This window comes from Myxocyprinus asiaticus, chromosome 35, assembly GCF_019703515.2.
Source record: "Myxocyprinus asiaticus isolate MX2 ecotype Aquarium Trade chromosome 35, UBuf_Myxa_2, whole genome shotgun sequence".
Taxonomy (NCBI): domain Eukaryota; kingdom Metazoa; phylum Chordata; class Actinopteri; order Cypriniformes; family Catostomidae; genus Myxocyprinus; species Myxocyprinus asiaticus.
In genome coordinates, this window is record NC_059378.1 from 41067044 (window position 1) to 41087773 (window position 20730).

Consider the following 20730-nt stretch of genomic DNA (forward strand, 5'->3'; position numbering starts at 1 on the left):
CAGAAGACACAGAATAAACATTTTTCTACCAATAATTTATTTCAAACATAAACATTTAATAACTCAAAGTAAATGCATAATAATGTCAAGAAAATGAACATTAAGAAACAGAAATGAACTGCAAAATTCTGAAAATTCAATTAGAGTATAAAACAGAAGAAACAGAGTAAAACATTTTGCAACTTCAAACTTTCTGTGGTAAAAGTTTATTTAGCAAACATGTGTGTGTGTGTGTGTGTGTGTGTGTGTGTGTGTGTGTGTGTGTGTGTGTGTGTGTGTGTGTTCTTGTTACGTTCTGTAATGTGTTTGACTGTGTTAATATGTACTGTCTCTCATTCTTACTGCAATCTCACTCTCACTACCTAGGAACCAGTCATTGGAAAACATAAATTTTAACATCAGAAGTTAAATTGTAAATTTACTATTGATTTATATAGAATTGTTCTATAGTCTATACAGTATTTAACGCAATTATATCAGAAGTAACAGTAATTAAACTAATGAAAAATGAAGAGTAATCCCTTAACTATTTTAAAGGAAAAAGTAATTTAATTACAGTAATTAATGACTTAGTAATGCATTTCACACAATACTGGTTAGGAGTGTGCGCTACCCACTGTATGTTTTGTGTTTAAATAGGGAGTGTAGTTTAGTCAGGGTGTCACTTGACGCTGAAGACTTTTTGTTTTCATTCTCTTTGTTTTTCTTAGTTAGAGGGTTTAAACCGCGAGATAGAGTGTTTTGTTTTGTTCTCCCCCTCTCTGATAAACCACTCTTTGTACATATTGTTAATATCTATGCTAGCACTTATCACTTTAATTACACCTTTAAAATCACTATATCTAATAAAAACCAACTAAGTTCACTGTATAGTTGCCTCTGTTGATGTTTTCACACCAGCACACCAACCAATTCACTCTTTGAAATGTACCCATACATTTATTTTAATGTCTCCATCCCCTCATTCCCCTAGACAACAAAGGGGACGTAACAGTTCTGCATTGTGAGTGTGTTATCATCTCAGCCCTTCATTTCTGAGAGTGTGTGTTTAGCATTTTGGATGATTTATTGGTTTTATTTGACAAATGTAAAAAAATCTCTTTGCTATAGTCTCACCGGTTCATTTTTTTGTGTGTGAGTGTGTGTGTGAGTGGGTATGTAAGTGTGTTTGTGTGTGAGTGGGTGTGTATGTTTTGCACTGAGGATGTTTTAGAGTCTCACCCTGTAATTTCTGTCTTTTTTTTTTCTGCATTGTGGCAGATTTATTGATTGTATTTGACAGATCAAAAAATTGCTCTGTTTTTTGGTCTTTCCCATTCATTTTTTTAAAATGGTCGGTCAATTTTGAGTGCGAATACCAAAGGTGTTGCTTTTTTTTAATGACCACTTAGACTTGTCGAATCAAGCCCAATTTTGTTTTGTATGTTCACATGGCAAATGGAGGAAAAGTCAACAAGTCTTGTACTGCTCAGATAAAGGATACCATTTTAATTACATTTTTAACATTTATTTCGGTCAAAAATGACCGAATACCATAGAAGGGTGTTGGGATGTGAGCGTGGCCAAGCAACGTCTGTGGAGGGCAAGGCAGAGAGAGGAAGAACGATAAGGATTGACACCTGTGGGAAATTATCTCTAACAGCTGTTTGTGTTTGCAGTGAGAGCTGGGAGGGTTTAAAGAGCAGTCTGAACCACCGGAGGAGAGAGAGAGAGACGCATGCAGCAGTCCAGTGTGTCTGTGTTCATTGGTGTGCTGAAAAGCAGTCCTTTGTGTGTTAGAAAGAAAAAGTGTGTAAAATAAAGATTTACGTGGAGCGTTTAAGAGACCTTGTCACAGAGGGTTAAAACACAACAAGAGGATCACTGTTTATTTTTATATATAGTCTGAGACCACTAGTGAAAATGCTTCTATTTTGCCAATATTTCTGTCTAATATAATACAGAATTTTTCATTAGAAAATGTATTATTGTCATACTTTATAATTATATCAGTTTAACAATTTGAGTGAAAAGTTTAATTGCAAAATTTATATTTGAGAATGTCTTGATATTTGGTATGTCTCTTTTGGTTTAATGACAGAATGTGAATGAAGCTGGCAACAAAAGCTGGTGATTATACTAACATGATTTGAGAATGTAACAAAGAGCAACTTATGTGCTTCAGTGGAAGCAAGGAAGTATTTATATAAAAAAAAAATCTATAAAATAAAACCACAAATAAAAATTACAGTAATTAAGTCCCTCTTCCTAAAAGAGAATTGGAAAAATAGGCTACTGTTTATGCCACACAATTAAATAAGATGTTGATTGTCATAATGACAATATCTGAGAAGCCATGAGCCCATCTGGCTGAAAAGCTGCTTAAAGCCTTAAAGACCCCATACAAACAGAGATCGCTTTCAACTGCACTGCATTGATTCTTCACCCACTGTTCACTTTTATTGATGTCATTAAATATTTAACATGTCCAAATGTGAGTGTATCTTTGTTCATTTCAGACCTCATAATATACACTGTAATAGCCACAATATTAAAACCACCTGCCTAATATTGTGTAGGTCCCCCTCGTGCCGCCAAACAGCGCCAACCCGCATCTCAGAATAACATTCAGAGATGATATTCTTCTCACCACAATTGTACAGAGTGGTTATCTGAGTTACCGTAGACTTTGACAGTTTGAACCAGTCTGGCCATTCTCTGTCAACCTCCCTCATCAACAAGGTGTTTCTATCCACAGAACTGCCGCTCACTGGATGTTTTTGGCACCATTCTGAGTAAATTCTAGAGACTGTTGTGTGTGAAAATCCCAGGAGATCAGCAGTTACAGAAATACTCAAACCAGCCCATCTGGCACCAGCAATCATCCATGTGATTATCTAATCAGCCAATCATGTGGCAGCAGTGCATAAAATCATGCAGATACAGGTCAGGAGCTTCAGTTAATGTTCACATTAACTATCAGAACGGAGAAAAAATGTGATCTCAACGATTTGGACCATGGCATGATTGTTGGTGCCAGATGGGCTGGTTTGAGTATTTCTGGGATTTTCACACACAACAGTCTCTAGAATTTACTCAGAATGGTGCCAAAAACAAAAAACATCCAGTGAGCGGCAGTTCTGTGGATGGAAATGTCTTGTTGATGAGAGAGGTCAACAGAGAATGGCCAGACTGATTTGAACTGTCAGAGTCTACAGTAACTCAGATAACCACTCTGTACAATTGTGGTGAGAAGAATATCATCTCTGAATGCTATTCTGAGATGCGGGTTGGCACTGTTTTGGTGGCACGAGGCGGACCTACACAATATTAGGCAGGTTGTTTTAATGTTGTGGCTGATTGGTGTATAAACAATTACACCAAGTTATCTTATGAAACAATAGTGTGTAAATCACAAAAATTTAGATTAAACAGGTCAATACTGAATTTTACTGGCCAAGTATGAGTTTTAACATGAGATATATAAAAAAAAATTAAAAAAAGCAATTTTAATTACTTCACACACAAAATAAAAACATTCTGTCTATGACCGTCACAAAAAAAGTATCATTATACTACCATTTTTGGAAGCACCTTTAAGTTCCACGATGTAAATACCATAGAACATGAACTGCATCATCATACCATCTGATACAATGTACCATAGCACCAAATAATGTAATTAATCTAACTATAAAATACAACGTTCACAAACAGTATATTCGAATAAACTCGCAGAATAAGGCCAGCAAATAAACTATAATTTTAAATCAGAGATGATAACTGTAAGTGTTACTACGACAAAAACAACAGTTTCCCACTGACACTCAAACACGTAGCGGACACATTTCCTGTTTCTCCTACAGGCGCTTTGACGAGGCAGCTGACGGAATGAACCATTCCTCTGTGGGGGGACACCATAGCTCAAACTACTACCGTTTCGACTGAATAAACACAAAAAGCTAAGAGTTTTAAGCATATTGTAGCTTTACACCTATTTAGTTAATAGTAGTAGAAATCATGCTTTTAAACGGCTAATTTATGATTTATGGATTGGTGGTGTTTTTGTAGCACCCCTCCAACGGTCTGTTGCCATGTTCCCGGTTTCCTTATGGGTGTGGTGACGAGACCGCTTGTGAAAATTGGCTCTCAGCTCGCGTGAGGGGTGCGTGGCCCTTTAAATGTGTTTAAAATTTAGTTCAGATTAATTTTAAATGCATTGAATGTTATATTTGCTCTTGTCAACATGCGAGGGTTCTGAAGACAGCCCAATTCCGACCAAGCCAGCCGGATTCAGGTGAGGAAAAACAATCGCTCGCTGTGTTTCTCTTTTCTGGTGTATTTCCTGCTTGTAAAAAGCGCATAAAAAGGCTTGTTGGGTCATTTTAACGCATGGCAAGTTCTTCGAATTTTTTTTTTTGTACTGTCTTGGGATTAAACTGTGGTTAAAATATTGACTAACAGCTAATTAATTAAGTTATTCTCTGTTGATGATAGTGAAACGGCAACAGGAGGCCTGACACACGCACACACTTACACAAACGCACACACACATAACACACTCACACAAACCATACACTCAGACACACTTACACAAACACACACACACACACACACACACACACACACAGATACAAACACATACATACATACATACATACACACACTTACACAAACTCACACAAACAAACACAGATACACAAAACACAAACTCACACATACACACACACACACACACACTCAGACACACTTACACAAACACATACACACACAAACAAACAAACACACACACACACACACAGTTTCCTGTCATAAGTTCATATTCTGAGAGCTGTGGTTTAGTCCTGGGTGAATAGTGAAAGGTTGTAGGTTCAAACCCTCAAACACTTACACTCAGGTTACTGTAGTAAACATGTACTGTAAGTGAATTAGAAAGCTCAATAATTATGAATATATGTCAGTTAATGAACTATAAAGTCCTGGACTAATATCTTTCAAAGTTCCTGAATCAAATGTTTTCAGAATTCCCATTGTTCATTTTTACAATCAAGTCTGAACTTTTAGGTGAAGGACATCTTCGGACAGAAGTGAAGGTTTTACTTTCACTTTACTCTAATGAAATCTCAGTGTGTCAAAGCTGTTCTCTTTCTGAATGAGAGATTAAACTGTCCAAACTTTTAGCTTTCTCACACTGTACATGTCTTTACAGAGTGTTATTCATAACCTTTTTTTAGAGTTTAAGAATGGTTAAAGGTTTAAATGTCAATGACACGATGCTCCAGATTTATTCAGTTCAAATTCAAAAAAACATTAAATATGCAATTCACACCAAACAGTTTCTTGAAAAACACTTAAATATGATTAACATGTTTTTAAATAGAGTCATTTTGATATTTATCTTGGCCTTAATTGTCTGTTTATTTATTTATACTGTCCTGAGACAGTAAACAAAACTCAAAGTTTCATTTAAAGCTAATATTTTTTGAAAAATAAAATGTTGGCATTAATAGTGCAGAATAATATTTAATTATTATTTCTTTAAAAAAAAAAGCTACCATTTTTTTTTTACATATTTTTCATTTTGTGCAACCAACATGTAGGTTGCCATTTTGTTGTCATAAATAAATAAATATAAAACATAAAAAATATCAGGCACATTTTGTTAAGGCCAAACCCTGAGATAACTTATTAATAATCTTAAAGAAAAAATGTGTTTTATATATATATATATATATATATATATATATATGTGTATGTATGTATTTTGTTTTAACCTAAAAAACAATTGATTATATATTTTTATTTTTTTTTGGATTTTGAACACTCTTGTGTATTAAAAGGTCAAAGGAAATTAATCTAAGACCTTTTTTTAATACGCACCACATGACATTTTTAAAGTCATTAAATACATTTTTGTACAAAATGCTAAAATGTATGAAACCAAATTGGACCCAAAGGTTACATTTCTACAAACTTGACACGTCTGTTTTAAATAGTGATTTTTATCATCTCGGACAACCTTATATGTCAATGAACCTCAAACCAGTTCAGAATGCAGCATTTATTAGATTCATGAGACATTCGAAGTAGCTAGTGAATGTAGAATTTGTGCATCCGTGTAATTCAAATGTTTTTTTTTTTTTTACATTTATGAGGGCATTTCTAACCATATAAAAGCACACATTGTGTAATCTGTGAATGTCAAACACTTGATTTCATAAAAAAAAAAAAAAAAATCTAATCAACAAAAGTACCTATAAATGTAATTAAAGTCAAAGAGTTTGAAACAAGAGAAAAAAAATGTCTTTCTGTCTCTGTGGTCAAGGTTCAAGCGGTGTGTTTTGTCACCATTACAGATCCAGCGTGCCAAAGCTGTGCCCCCTGACACCATGCCAAACACTGCTGCCACACTCTGATCATTCTCATTTGCCACTGTCGGGCATCACCTGTGTTTCACTCACCTACTGAACATTGATGCTGTGCAGATTGTCTTGGGCCTAGAGGTCTGCATAGGCCTTAAGTTGAAGCCCAAGACCATGTGACCCGTGAAGTAACTTTGTTGCAATAGGCTGTATTTTATTTAAGCATCATAGGCAACATTTGTAACCATGTAAGAACAGTAAACATGCACAGTTTTAACATGGCACGGCAACACCGCAGTACACCAGAGCAAAAATGGAGAATATTGGCTCACCGTTTATAATCTGGAATCATGTGGAACAGTATAACAGTCACATGAATCCTCTTTCAAGTCCTGCGACTTTAGTCTAAAGCGACTTATTTACTTATCCGTAGTTGATGACGACCGGTCAAACACATGGAGGCGGCCATGTTAGAATCACATGACCAGCTGAATACTACTCGCCTAATCTCAGTAACCGTCCTGTTATTGGACACTTTCACTCATTGATTAAAGTAATCATGGCTGACTGAATTGTGAATTTGTAACTGAAAACTATTGACTTTAAATGATACTGCATCCAGGCCACTAGGTGTCAGTGTAAGTCTAAGATGACATGAACAAAAACTTACCGAGTGCACCATTAACCAGCTGAGACTTTATTTCCGAAAATACGGTACATAGTCAATATAACAGTGCAGATGCACACAAAATCACCTAACTCATCTGTTCACACATGTTGTTTTTCATTAATTACAAACTCTACGCAAACTCTAACTTATACTTGCAAAACTGACACAAACCCGGCATTTTGTCGGGTCCTGTTGGGCTCAGGTTGGGTAGCAGACCTCTAATTTTGCCCTTTCTAAATATTCCTGGTTAGTGGTCTAACAAAATATCGCAGAGGCTAATAAATTGGCTGATATGTGGTATTTTTAAATGATCTGCCTATTAATTTGTTTAGTCGTGATGGTGCTGATACCTTGTTTGCTTGTTTGCATGTAAAGTGATCATCTGAGACACGAAAATGAACAATCACAGTTTTGTTGCGTGCCATCAAATGTGCAACAGTCTCATTTAAACAGTCCCACATCTCAAAGCTGCGACAGACGCGTATGAGCTCGTGATGTGTAAAGTGATCGCACCTTTCATTCTCTCTCTCTCTTTTCTCAACACTTCCCTGTATCTTTTAACTTGTCTAATGATAAAAAGGCAATTATCAGTTGCTGGTCGTCTTTGTGCACTGTTGTTATTCCCTTCATCCTAATTTATTACAATTTCTTAAATATTTTTACTCATCATAACCCAAAACAAACAAATATCAGAGGTTACACTGAGAAATTATATCACACTAAAATCACGTTAACACACATATTGTTACGTCTTGTGGCTATATGTTTGAAACAGTGTGTATTTTAACGTTTAAGGCCAAAGTATACCAAGTATGTGTGATGTAAATTGTGTCATCAGCACAGCTGCGCAGCTTGACCATGCACCGCCTAGATTTTCTTGACTCGCGCATCTTCTGTGCATGTGCTGGCCATTGACTGTACTGAAAGAGTATCACAAAGCAGCTGTAGTGCACATGCACCACCGAGACCAAGAGAGATGTTCCAGGTGTAAAAAGGCCATTTCTGTTTTCTTGACCTTCGAATTTGAGATGCAGCATATATGAGCTTTTTAAGTCTAGCCCAGGCTTGAAATGAGCTTTTATTCAATAATGCATCTATTAGTTGGCATCATCACCGTGGCAGTTCCTTTTGATGGAGATGACATGAAATACTTTAAGATGCCGTCTGTAGCTGCGTGATGTCATCGTGTTGAAGTCATGGGAAATCCACAGGGGACATCTACCAATAACCAATAGTCTTTAAATAAGACTAGTTTATTCTTAAATCTTATTTTTAAGTCTTCTAACACTATTAACACATTCATATGGAATTAATGGTGAGCGAGACATCAGAGAAACAGACGCTTGAATTGACCAAAAGGTCACTGAACATATGGGTGACATTTGACAGCAGTTGCTGTAGTATTGAAGACCCTTTGAGCTCGCTGTCATTTCACGCTGCGCTCAGATCAGTTCTGTGTGTTTAATTAAAGTGGCTGAAATGAAATTTGGGGAAGGAACTGGCCCAAGATCAGTGTAAAACAGCTCTGTCCAGTGGATTATATAAGAGAGAGACATCTGTAATATGTGTGCATGTATTTCAGGTCCAGCGTGTTGTCGTCTGAGGTGTAGGTCAAACAGGAACAATGAGTGAGTTGGAACAGTTACGACAGGAAGCAGAACAGCTTCGCAACCAGATCCGGGTAAGTGAAACCAGCGCCCTCCTGTGTAAACAAACCATATGTTCAGAATTGCATACTATCATACTACTATTACTAGTGCTGCAGTGAATAGTATGTATAGTGTGCGCAGAATTTTCTGTATGTGGGTGTTTCTTTAACTTCGGGCAATTTCATGTCCCAGGGGTTGATTTGTATTAAAACTAACAGATTTAAGTTTTTTCTTTTTGTTATATAAAGTTCCCATTAAAACTAAATTGGAAACTTTTTACCAGGTCTTCATCATTTATCTTTGGTTCTTTTCAAATGTGTTTTATGTATACATTTGACTGTTTTAGTCTTGTTGTCCCAGACCTTCAATAATAAACTATGAACATCCATTATAAAATGTTTAAAACTATGATGAATGTGAAATACGTATATTGCCTGATCTCTACAGTGCATAATGTGAATTGCGACGGCAACACATAATGGGTTCGCTTTTTACCCTCATTCACGCATTTCCAAATATTTCTGGCTATCCCTGTTATTAATAAAAACAACAGGAACTCATTACGGGGGCATTATTTGTCCCTATATTGTGAATTTCTGAGGCATTTCTGCCCAGAGTCCCCGTTAATGTCTGATCCTGTTGAGTAGTAAGCTAGTATTCCATTCTGAACATAGACAATAAACTTTTAAGTTACATCTGTTTTTATTGATATTTAATTAATTTCAATTGTTGTTCCTCAGGATGCCAGAAAAGCCTGCAGTGACTCCACACTTTCACAGGTACAAGAACAATATCATTATTTTCAACCTGGTCTTGTAGATTCACGTTACTATAGCTACGTTTTTGCAAAATCATTTTTACATGGCTCGTTGTATGTATCACAGCAGTTTCCTGGTGAAATGAACACTAGAGGTGCTACAACAACAATTACTTTTATTCACTTTCTCACAAATCTCGAGAAAAATGGCAGTTTATCAGTTCATAAACACTTACTTTTCACCTGTTCCTCACACAATGTTATCTTATGACATCTGAACACTTTTACTATAGCACACAACTCATTTTAACATTTGCATTAAATAACTGACTACATTTACAAGCTTGTTCAAGTGTGATTAAATTGTGCATGGTAGCTCAACTGATAAAGTGTTGCACTTGTGATGTAAAGGAACAGGGCTGAAGTCCTGAAGACCATGCGAGTTGACTCGTGAGCTGAATGTGTCATAGAAGCACCACAAAATGACGTGGTTGTGTTTTTCATCTCACATTTGCTTTTTCTGACACTATCGGTTAGGTTTAGGGTAGGGAGGTTTTGTTGATTTAAAACTCGATAGAGCATTAACCTTAAATCCTCATCTGTTTGGGAGAGTATTTAACTCGCTTTTAGCGCCACACAGTGGACATTTCACCTCAGATCTGCCGCGACATGAACCACATATTGTAGTTTTGCAAAAAGTCACATACTATCATTGTCAAATAATATAGTGAAAATAAGAAATGGTAAAGAATTAGCTGAAAGCACAAGAGATAACAGGACCCATAGCAGCTGTACACATTCTGTTTGAAAATAATATAGTATACTGCAGATTCTCGTAAACTGTATCATATTTAATCTATTTCTCTTTTTTGGGTCCATGTGACAGATGACAGCGGGTTTGGACTCAGTGGGGCGGATACAGATGAGAACGAGACGCACACTCAGAGGTCATCTTGCCAAAATCTACGCCATGCACTGGGGCAGCGACTCCAGGTGTGTTTTATTATGAAGAGAGTCCTTAACCAACGGGATTTGTTGTGTATATAAAGAAAACTGTGTTACAAGTAGTGTCCCCTTACATGAACTGATTGATTAATATTACATAAAAAAGTGTCTTTCAAATGTGCGGGGAACCAGTTGTTACTTTACCAACATTACTCAAATCACATCATCTGTCCCATTCTCTATTAACTAAATTTGGTTGCTGATGCAAAACATCAGTTTTGCACAATATAATTTTGTTTCAAAACCTTTGAAATGCTTCAAACATCTGTACAAATATACAGTTGTGCTAAAAAGTTTGCATACTCTGGCAGAAATTGTGAAATTATGGCATTGATTTTGAAAATATGACTGATCATGCAAAAAAAAGGTATTTTATTTAAGGGTAGTGATCATCTGAAGCCATTTATTATCACATAGTTGTTTGGCTCCTTTTTAAATCATAATGATAACAGAAATCACCCAAATGGCACTGATCAAAAGTTTACATACCCTTGAATGTTTGGCCTTGTTACAGACACACAAGGTGACACACAAAGTTTAAATGACAATTAAAGGTTGATTTCCCACACCTGTGGCTTTTTAAATTGCAGTTAGTGTCTGTGTATAAATAGTCAATGAGTTTGTTAGCTCTCACGTGGATGCACTGAGCAGGCTAGATACTGAGCCATGGGGAGCAGAAAAGAACTGTCAAAAGACCTGCGTAACAAGGTGATGGAACTTTATAAAGATGGAAAAGGATATAAAAGATATCCAAAGCCTTGAAAATGCCAGTCAGTACTGTTCAATCACTTATTAAGAAGTGGAAAATTCAGGGATCTCTTGATACCAAGCCAAGGTCAGGTAGACCAAGAAAGATTTCAGCCACAACTGCCAGAAGAATTGTTCGGGATACAAAGAAAAACCCACAGGTAACCTCAGGAGAAATACAGGCTGCTCTGGAAAAAGACGGTGTGGTTGTTTCAAGGAGCACAATACGACGATACTTGAACAAAAATGAGCTGCATGGTCGAGTTGCCAGAAAGAAGCCAGTGCCACAAAAAAGCCTGGTTACAATATGCCCGACAACACCTTGACACGCCTTACAGCTTCTGGCACACTGTAATTTGGAGTGATGAGACCAAAATAGAGCTTTATGGTCACAACCATAAGCGCTGTCAACAAGGCCTATAGTGAAACGAATACAGCACAACTGTAGTCTCTCTTATGGGTTTATGTCAGTCCACTGGAAATCTGATTTTTTCATACCTGATTTTAGATTTGCCCACCCCTAAATGTCACAGTCAGAACTCTGGCTTTGTGAGACTATTAAGAGTATATAATATTTTGCTAATATTTTTTTTTTTTTTCAGGTTACTTGTCAGTGCCTCCCAAGATGGCAAGCTGATCATATGGGACGGTTACACGACCAACAAGGTAATGAGATACTAATGTCATTTAACTCCACCCTAATGGAGAGTCTATTTTACAGTTTGTATTTAGATTGTGTTATAGTACTGAAGGGATGTTGTTTCTTTTAATGCTGTCCCACAGATGCATGCTATTCCCCTGCGCTCCTCCTGGGTGATGACCTGTGCCTATGCCCCATCGGGGAACTACGTGGCCTGTGGAGGTCTCGACAACATCTGCTCCACCTACAGCCTTAAAACACGTGAGGGCAACGTCAGGGTCAACAGAGAACTGGCTGGACACACAGGTAGAGTCATAAGCACACAGCGTACTAGCATAATTAGTACTTTAGAGTACATTAAACAATACTTTTAGAGCTAGTTGTTAAAGATGTGCATGTAAAATGTTATTTAACATAATTCAAAAAAGAGTACATAATGTGAAGAACAGAATAATAGAAACTAAACATTGATATAAATCACAAATAAATACAATAACATTACTGAACTTAATATAGGCTAGTTTGCAGATATGTGTTGACTTCAATTTAGCATTTTTTTTTAACCCTTTAAGCGGGACTGTGAGAAAAGAAAATAATTGTTAAACTATTAATAACTATAGTCTTTTTTTTTTTTTTTTTTTTTTTTTTACCCTTTTTCACCCAATTTGGAATGCCCAATTCCCAACGCGTTTTTTTTAAGTCCTCGTGGTCGCGTAGTGATTCGCCTCAATCTGGGTGGTGGAGGATGAATCCCATCTGCCTCCGCGTCTGAGACCGCCAACCCGCGCATCTTATCACGTGGCTTGTTGAGCGTGTTGCCACGGAGACGTAGTGCGTATGGAGGCTTCACGCCATCCACCGCGGCATCCACGCTTAACTCGCCACACGCCCCACATTATAGCGATCAGGATGTTACCCCAGGTGACTCTACCCTCCCTAGCAACCGGGCCAATTTGGTTGCTTAGGAGACCTGGCTGGAGTCACTCAGCACGCCCTGGGATTCGAACAAGTGAAATAGCGAACTCCAGGGGTGGTAGCCATCGTCTTTTACCACTGTGCTACCCAGGCCCCCCAATAACTACAGTCTTGACAAAATAGGTATCGTTTGAAAGCTTAGAAGCTCTACTTTCCAATGCATGTTTGCATTATGATCAAAACTGACCAAGTGCTTTGGAATTTAAAGACAAATCCGAAGTGTTCAGTTTTTATAATTTATATAAAAAAATTGCACTGCACATATTATTGCAATCAGTAAAAACATCAAACTGATCAAATAGTCATGTGTCATATGTTGTTGGAAATCTCTCAAAGAGTAGAATACAATCAGCCTATTTGTTTTACTCGCAGACAAAAAAAATATAGCAAGTAATAGCTTAGTATATGTCTTTGACAATTATGTTGTTGTTGCTTATATGCCATGTTTTCGCTTATAACTTCACAAAAAATAAACGGAACATAAAATATAACATTCCATTTCTTAGAAGAGGCGATTATCTTTCAAACGAGTCCACACACAAGGTAATCGGATGCAGAGATCATTAGATAATACACATGAAGCACAATGTTACATATGGCCACCAGGAGATGGCGCCAAGTACATGACACAGACTCAATGATGACTCAAATGACACAGAATGAAACTCATTTTGTGAAATCTCATTACTAAAATCACGTCTGCATGCTATGCAAACCTTTAGTCATTGTGTTTGCATGTGTAATTAGTTCTTATGTGCAATTATTATGTTTTATTTGTTTGGAGAGGCTTTTGGACACAAAAAAACATAAAAATACATTGATTGCTTTGTCGTATCAACACAAAATCGTTCTCAGATTCAGTTGACATGATTGGGAACAAAACATACACAGTTTTTCAGAGCCACCCCATTTACACTCATTTACATTTAAATTTTTTTCAGCAGATTCTTATGCTGAGAGTCTCAATGTGTCATCATCTATATAATTTTATAAATTAAGTATAATACCTAAATCACAAAACACTTAAATTAATTCAATTTAAAATGTACTGTAGCACAACATCTATTTCTTTAAAATGACCTGCCATTTGGCAATTGTAATGAACAGTATGTAATATAATATAATACACATAATTAATTGCCTTTGATTTATCTGTAGGTTATTTGTCCTGCTGTCGATTTCTTGATGACAATCAGATCATCACCAGCTCCGGTGACACCACATGGTGAGTTAATGTTACACAAAATAATATTGAAATTAAATGAATCAGTGTCTAGTATTAATATATCATGGGATATATGGGACAAACTGGTGTTCATTTTATTTTGCCTGTGCATATTTTAACTTCAAAGACTTCAATAAATCAAAAATAACTATTTACTTACTAAACATGCATAATAAGTTTATAAATATAATGTTTTAACTTTTCTGCTTACGTGACCAGGCCATATGGTGGGGAAAAAAATATTAAACTATATCATGGGCCAATTTTCAGGATCCATCTGATCCCGATGGATAAATTAAATTCTTTTCCTACATTATTTCCATTGAACATTATTTTACTCTGAAATTTTCACTGTACATTTGCTATGAGTTGCAAATGCTGAATATCATTTCATGTTGATGTTAAATGAAAAATTGTCCCATCGAAGTGAAAGATCTCTTTGATGATCAACTTTTCTGTGTCACTATTGTTGCAGTGCATTGTGGGATGTTGAGACGGGACAGCAGACCACCAGTTTCACAGGACACACAGGTGATGTCATGAGTCTGTCGGTCATCCCAGACTTGAAGACATTTGTGTCTGGGGCCTGCGACGCCTCTGCCAAACTGTGGGACATCAGAGACGGGATGTGTAGGCAGTCTTTCATGGGCCACGTCTCCGACATCAATGCCGTCTGCGTAAGTATTTAGATTAGGGATGGGTCCCAAAGGTCAGTTAGTTGTTCAACAACCAACAAGTTGATTAGTGAGGTGGAGTAGTTTTTGTGTAGTCTCATACATTTTTAAGTAATGCGCTGTGCTTTAGTTGCTAGACAGTAAAGCAAAGTAAAAAGCCCTCTCGGAAAGGTTGCTTTTTTTAAAACATTTCTTTTAAAGCTCTGTCGTCCCACAATGTTACATGGTCCGTGGGTGTGGCGAGGAGCGTGTAATTTAGTTTAGGATTACAAAATAAAAGTCAGCAGATCCACAAGTCAGGCATACACCGATCAGCGACAACATTAAAACCACCTGCCCCCTCGTGCCGCCAAAACAGCATCAATCCGCATCTCAGAATAGCATTCAGAGATGATATTCTTCTCATCACAATTGTACAGAGTGGTTATCTGAGTTACTGTAGACTTTGTCAGTTCAAACCAGTCTGGCCATTCTCTGTTGACCTCTCTCATCAACAAGGCGTTTCTGTCCACAGAACTGCCGCTCACTGGATGTTTTTTGTTTTTGGCACCATTCGGAGTAAATTCTAGAGACTGTATTGTGAAAATCCCAGAAGATCAGCAGTTACAGAAATGCTCAAACCAGCCCATCTGACGCCGTTATATCTCAGAAGTTCATAACAAAATATGCAGTCCAGTAGAAAAAGTGTTTCAGCTTTCCAAAGACACCTAGATTTAGCTTCTAGACAACTCCGAAGCTGAGATATTTGACAAAACGGTGAGGAAGGTCTATGCGCTCTAAAAATAGACTTGGTGTCTATGGACGAGCGCATGTGTGCCCTCGCCTGTGCTTGTGTGCCCCCTACATTTCAGATCTGTATATTGTGAAGGAAGTTGATAGAGGAAAAAATATTTTTTTCTAGTACTTACTGCCATCTAGTGGAATGAAATAGAGCAAACAGAACCAGAATTACATGCTTTTTAAAGGGATAGTTCACCCAAAAATAAAAATAAATTCTCTCATCATTTACTTACCCTCATGCCATCCCAGATGTGTATGACTTTCTTTCTTCAGCAGAACACAAATGAAGATTTTTAGAAGAATATTTCAGCTCTGTAGGTCCATACAATACAAGTGAATGGTGACCAGAACTTTGAAGCTCCAAAAAGCACATAAAGGTTTAATACATGTCTTCAGAAGCGATGCATTCGCTTGGGTCAAAAACAGATCAACATTTAAATCCTTTTTTACTATAAATCTCCACTTTCACATTCTGAAAGTGAAAGTGGAGATTTATAGTAAAAAAGGATTTAAATATCGGTCTGTTTTTTACCCACACCTGTCATATTGCTGTTGGCTGTCCCTCGGCAAAAAAATGCAAAAATCTAAGGGGATCGAGCTTTTTCAGTAGTTGCCCCTAAACTATGGAATAATCGTCCCCTTCATATTCGTTTGGCCCCATCTGTTGAGGTCTTCAAGTTTCAATTGAAAACTTATCTCTTTTCTCTTGCTTTTAAATCTAGGGAATCTTAAACTGGAGTTATATGCACATACACTGTCCTTTTTAATATGTAGTCTTTCCTGTTTAATTTATATTGCTTATATGTATGTTATGTGTGGTGATGTTTCCATCATTCTTAATCTCTTAACTGTTTCTAGATTCTTGATTGTGAAGCACTTTGTTCAACAAAGTTGTTTTTAAATGTGCTATATAAAATAAATTAAATTGAATTAAAGACATGGATTAAACCACTGGATTCGTATGGATGAATTTTATGCTGCCTTCATGTGCTTTTTGGAGCTTTAAAGTTTAGACCAACAGAGCTGAGATATTCTTATAAAAATCTTAATTCATGTTCAGCAGAAGAAAGTAAGTCATACATATCTGGGATGACATGAGGGCGAGAAAATGAAAGAATGTTCATTTTTGGGTGAACTGTTCCTGTAAGTCTGGACAAAAAAAAAAAAATCTAAATATTATAAACATACACATTTATGAACTGTTGGAGGCTTTTCTTATTTTTATTTATTTTTTTATTTTCTGTAAAATGAGACCAATTTTATGCAGTTAGTCCACTGTATGTGTGTATGGTGAGCTTTTAAATTTGGGTGTGAAAAACTGCAGGCAGCAGTCAACAGATTGAGATTAAAGTTCATTTCAACATGTACTAATAATTTTTTTTTTTTTTTTTGTTTTTTTACATGAACATTTTTTTTTTATTCTAAAATTGTTTTTCTCTGTTTGCTTTTAGTTTCATTGTATAAAAAAATTGATGTTTTTTATTGTGATGTAGAAGCTACTCTTGTTTAACACTAAATGAACAGTCATGTTTTGTCATTTATTCTTGCAGTTCTTTCCTAATGGAAATGCCTTCACTACGGGCTCAGATGACGCCACCTGCAGGCTGTTTGACCTGCGCGCAGACCAGGAGCTGATGATGTACTCTCACGACAACATCATCTGCGGCATCACCTCTGTGGCCTTCTCCAAAAGCGGACGCCTCCTGCTGGCCGGATATGATGACTTCAACTGCAACGTCTGGGACACTTTAAAAGGCGAGCGTGCAGGTGAGAGAAAAATCCTTCACACTGCTGTTCTGTTCTCTTTAACCCTTTAAGCTTGGGCCAAAATATTAATAACTACAGTTTTGACCAACACAAAATTAGTATCGTTTGAAAGTTTAGAAGCTCTACTTTCCAATGCATTATGACCAAAACTGAAGTGCTTTGAAATTTGCAGACAAATTAGAAGTGTTCTGAAATCAGAAAGAAAAAAAATTGCACTGTACATATTATTGCAATCAGTAAAAACATCAAACTGATCAAATAGTCATGTGTTGTTGGAAATCTCTCAGAGAGTAAATTACAACCTTATATGCCACGTTTTCGCTTATAACTTCACGAAAAATAAACAGAACTTAAAATGAATTATTTAGAGGAGGTGATTATCTTTCAAACGAGTCCACACATAAGGTAATCAGATGTATAGATCATTAGATAATCTACATGAAGCACAATGTTACATATGACCACCAGGAGATGGCGCCAAATACATGTTACAGACTCGATGATGACTCAAATGGCACAGAATGAAACTCATTCTGTGAAATCTCATTACTAAAATCATGTCTGCATGCTATGCAAACCTTTAGTCACAACAAAACAAAAGCATTTTTTCGGGGCCAACTTAAAATAGTAAATTTCTGTGATTTTTATCAGCAGTTTCTTAGGCTTAGAGTCTCAGAATGTCTCATCTATATCATTAAAAAAAATTGAAAAGTTTTCTTTACAATGATACCAAACACTTGACCCTCCTTGTTTCTTTTGTCGAGTTATAAACCTTTAATTTTGGGTATGCCACTGAAACAGGAAATCTTTAAAAACACCTTCAGAGCTTAAAGGGTTAAATATGGTTTCGCATAATCTTGTGTGTGTGTGTTGTCGGGTTATTTTAATCTTTGAAGATCCAAGAATTGTGTACAACATTCATTTGTCCACAGTCTTTTATCACAGTGACTGGATATATGTTATAACCAGGAAATAATTACTTTTTTCAGTAAAATTTCCATCATGGTCTATTTTTGTCTGTCATATTTGTTTTTATTTCTCTGATAATTATATAGAGGTATGCCATTCCATTTGTGTATGTACTATCATTATTGTCTTGATGTAACTGAGGCATTTTATGTCAAAATGACAGAATTTTCCATCAGTGTTTTTCAAATTTGGGATAACAATGTGTCGGATCCTCTCTCTCTCTCTCTCTCTCTCTCTCTCTCTCTCTCTCTCTGTCTGTGTCTCTCTCTCTCTCTCTCTGTCTCTCTCTCTCTATCTCTCTCTCTCTCTCTGTCTGTGTCTCTCTCTCTCTCTCTCTCTCTCTCTCTCTCTCTCTCTCTCTCTCTCTCTCTCTCTCTCTCTCTCTCTCACTCTCTGTCTGTGTCTCTCTCTCTCTCTCTCTCTCTCTCTCTCTCTCTCTCTCTCTCTCTGTCTGTGTAGGTGTTTTGGCCGGTCATGATAACCGGGTGAGCTGTTTAGGAGTGAATGATGATGGAATGGCTGTAGCCACGGGCTCATGGGACAGTTTTCTTCGGATCTGGAACTGAGAGTACTCTTAAAATCTCCAGGTGCCATCTCTCCACAGCAGTTCCTCTGTATTCCAGTTATTACACATGATTTTCAGTACGAAATATAATCCTGTGGAAGAGACGTTCGTCATTATCGACCACAGAAATCATAAGAAGTGTCATTGTGTTATATGTAAATATACATGTATATGAATATAGATATGGTATATATGTACAGCATTATGTGTATGTATATACCATATAGTATATACATACATAGTGTTCATGTATATATTTTTCTAATTGATCATTCGCCCATAATTGTTTTTTTTAATCTTTCATTTTCTTGTTGTTTTTGTATTTTTTATTTTGTGTAAATAGAACACAACGCTAAACATGACAGAACGTTTATCAAACAGAAGTGTGTATTACAAAAACTTTGCACATTTCTGGAGGTGTCGGTGCGTTGGAACGGTGTCAAACATATCATGTGTCTTTATGCAGATAACCTCCGTACATGCCATCTGTACATTACATATTTTCATTTTAATCCACTAAATCAATCATCATTTATTGGTGCTTGAGGGTGTTTGCAAAAAAGTATTTTCATGGCCTTGACCTTGTATTTTAAATTTGAAGCGTTACAACGCCTTGTTTTACTGAATGATAAAGAAAACAATCTGTCTGCCCTCCAATTTGAGCCTTTAATACTAGTGATCAAAGCAGACTTAATCTTATACCTGGTGCTTACAAACAAAAATATGTGCTTTGAATTAATTGATAACACTTTTTTTTTTTTATTTTCATTGTATTTTTTTTTTAGAAATGGCCCCAGCCCCCCTTTTATAAATTAGTTGAAGTGTTGCAGTATATGATGAATCTAGTATTAGTAATTAAATTTTGTTCAAAGAAAATGAACCGTATTTTAGGACCATTTAGATTTTGTGCATTGTAACATTTCATGACATTTAAGCACATTTTCCCTTAATTCTTCTAATGCGTATGAATGTTTTAGTTGTATTTGTTTTTATAAAACCTCTTATTCCCAGTGGTAATTCTCCATTATGTAATGCAACATTTTCTTTCATGAAAATCAGTAGAGCAAAAACTACTATACTGTATAAGTACTTTACAATTTTAATAATATATAATTATTGTTTTTCGCAGTAATGCGATTGGTAGGCATGTGCTTAATTGTCATGAAAACGATTTCACTTTGCAAAAAAACGTAATGGTTCTTCTGAAAATAGGTGTCATTTTCTTTAAGCGAAACACAATTTCTTTCTTTTGATTTTGGGGTGTAATATGTCCCAGATGTTCTTGACAGTTTTGAGATTCACCCATGATGAACTTTTGAGTTTGTCATAAAAACACCGAGCATTTAATCAGTTCACTCTTTTTCGCCATATTTATAAGTGCCAGCAGTTCTGACAGTATGTTACTGTATTTACTCGTGCACTCCAGGTTGTGGCAAAAATGATATTTGTGCTATTGTTAACTCTCTTAACACCTCGTATAACTGTGAAATAGCATTTTAAGAACTTTTTCAGATGTTTGTTATTTTGTTTTATTTTTGTTACTTTTTTTTTAACAAAAAGGGAACGGCTTGAAAATATGTTGTTAATACGAAGGGTATTTTTTGTTGTGAGGAGTCCTTTTACAGTACGAAGATACTTAGTTAGCATAAATAAACACCCTATTTACATTTCCAGAGTTAGTCGACACACCGTAGAGGAACTTTTGCTTGGTTTTTAGATGTTAAAATATTAGTTGACTGTGAAAAGGGATGTCATTAGCAGCAATGTTTCTTTAAAAATTCAGCAATTTGCACAGGAAGTTTGTCCACTGGTATTGGTTGGAAATTAATTCAGATTAGTGTTGATGGTATTGTAGAGGTTGACAGATTGCCAATCAGTGATTATTTTTGTGGTTGTTTTATAATGATTATGTTTAGAGTGGTTGGTTTTAGATCCGATGAAATGGCCAGTTTTTGTATTTCTCTTG

General features: G+C 36.2%; 1 protein-coding gene across 1 annotated transcript; it reads left to right on the forward strand.

Annotated features, from left to right (window-relative positions):
• Positions 1-4091: 4091 nt before the first annotated feature.
• LOC127426508 (guanine nucleotide-binding protein G(I)/G(S)/G(T) subunit beta-1-like) lies at positions 4092-20305 on the forward strand. The gene is made up of 10 exons (XM_051673367.1): positions 4092-4276; positions 8594-8692; positions 9401-9439; positions 10304-10410; positions 11772-11835; positions 11953-12115; positions 13943-14009; positions 14485-14686; positions 17014-17230; positions 18659-20305. The coding sequence occupies exons 2-10, from the start codon at positions 8636-8638 to the stop codon at positions 18763-18765; spliced, it is 1023 nt and encodes a 340-aa protein (XP_051529327.1). The 5' UTR covers positions 4092-4276; positions 8594-8635; the 3' UTR covers positions 18766-20305.
• The last annotated feature ends 425 nt before the right edge of the window (positions 20306-20730 follow it).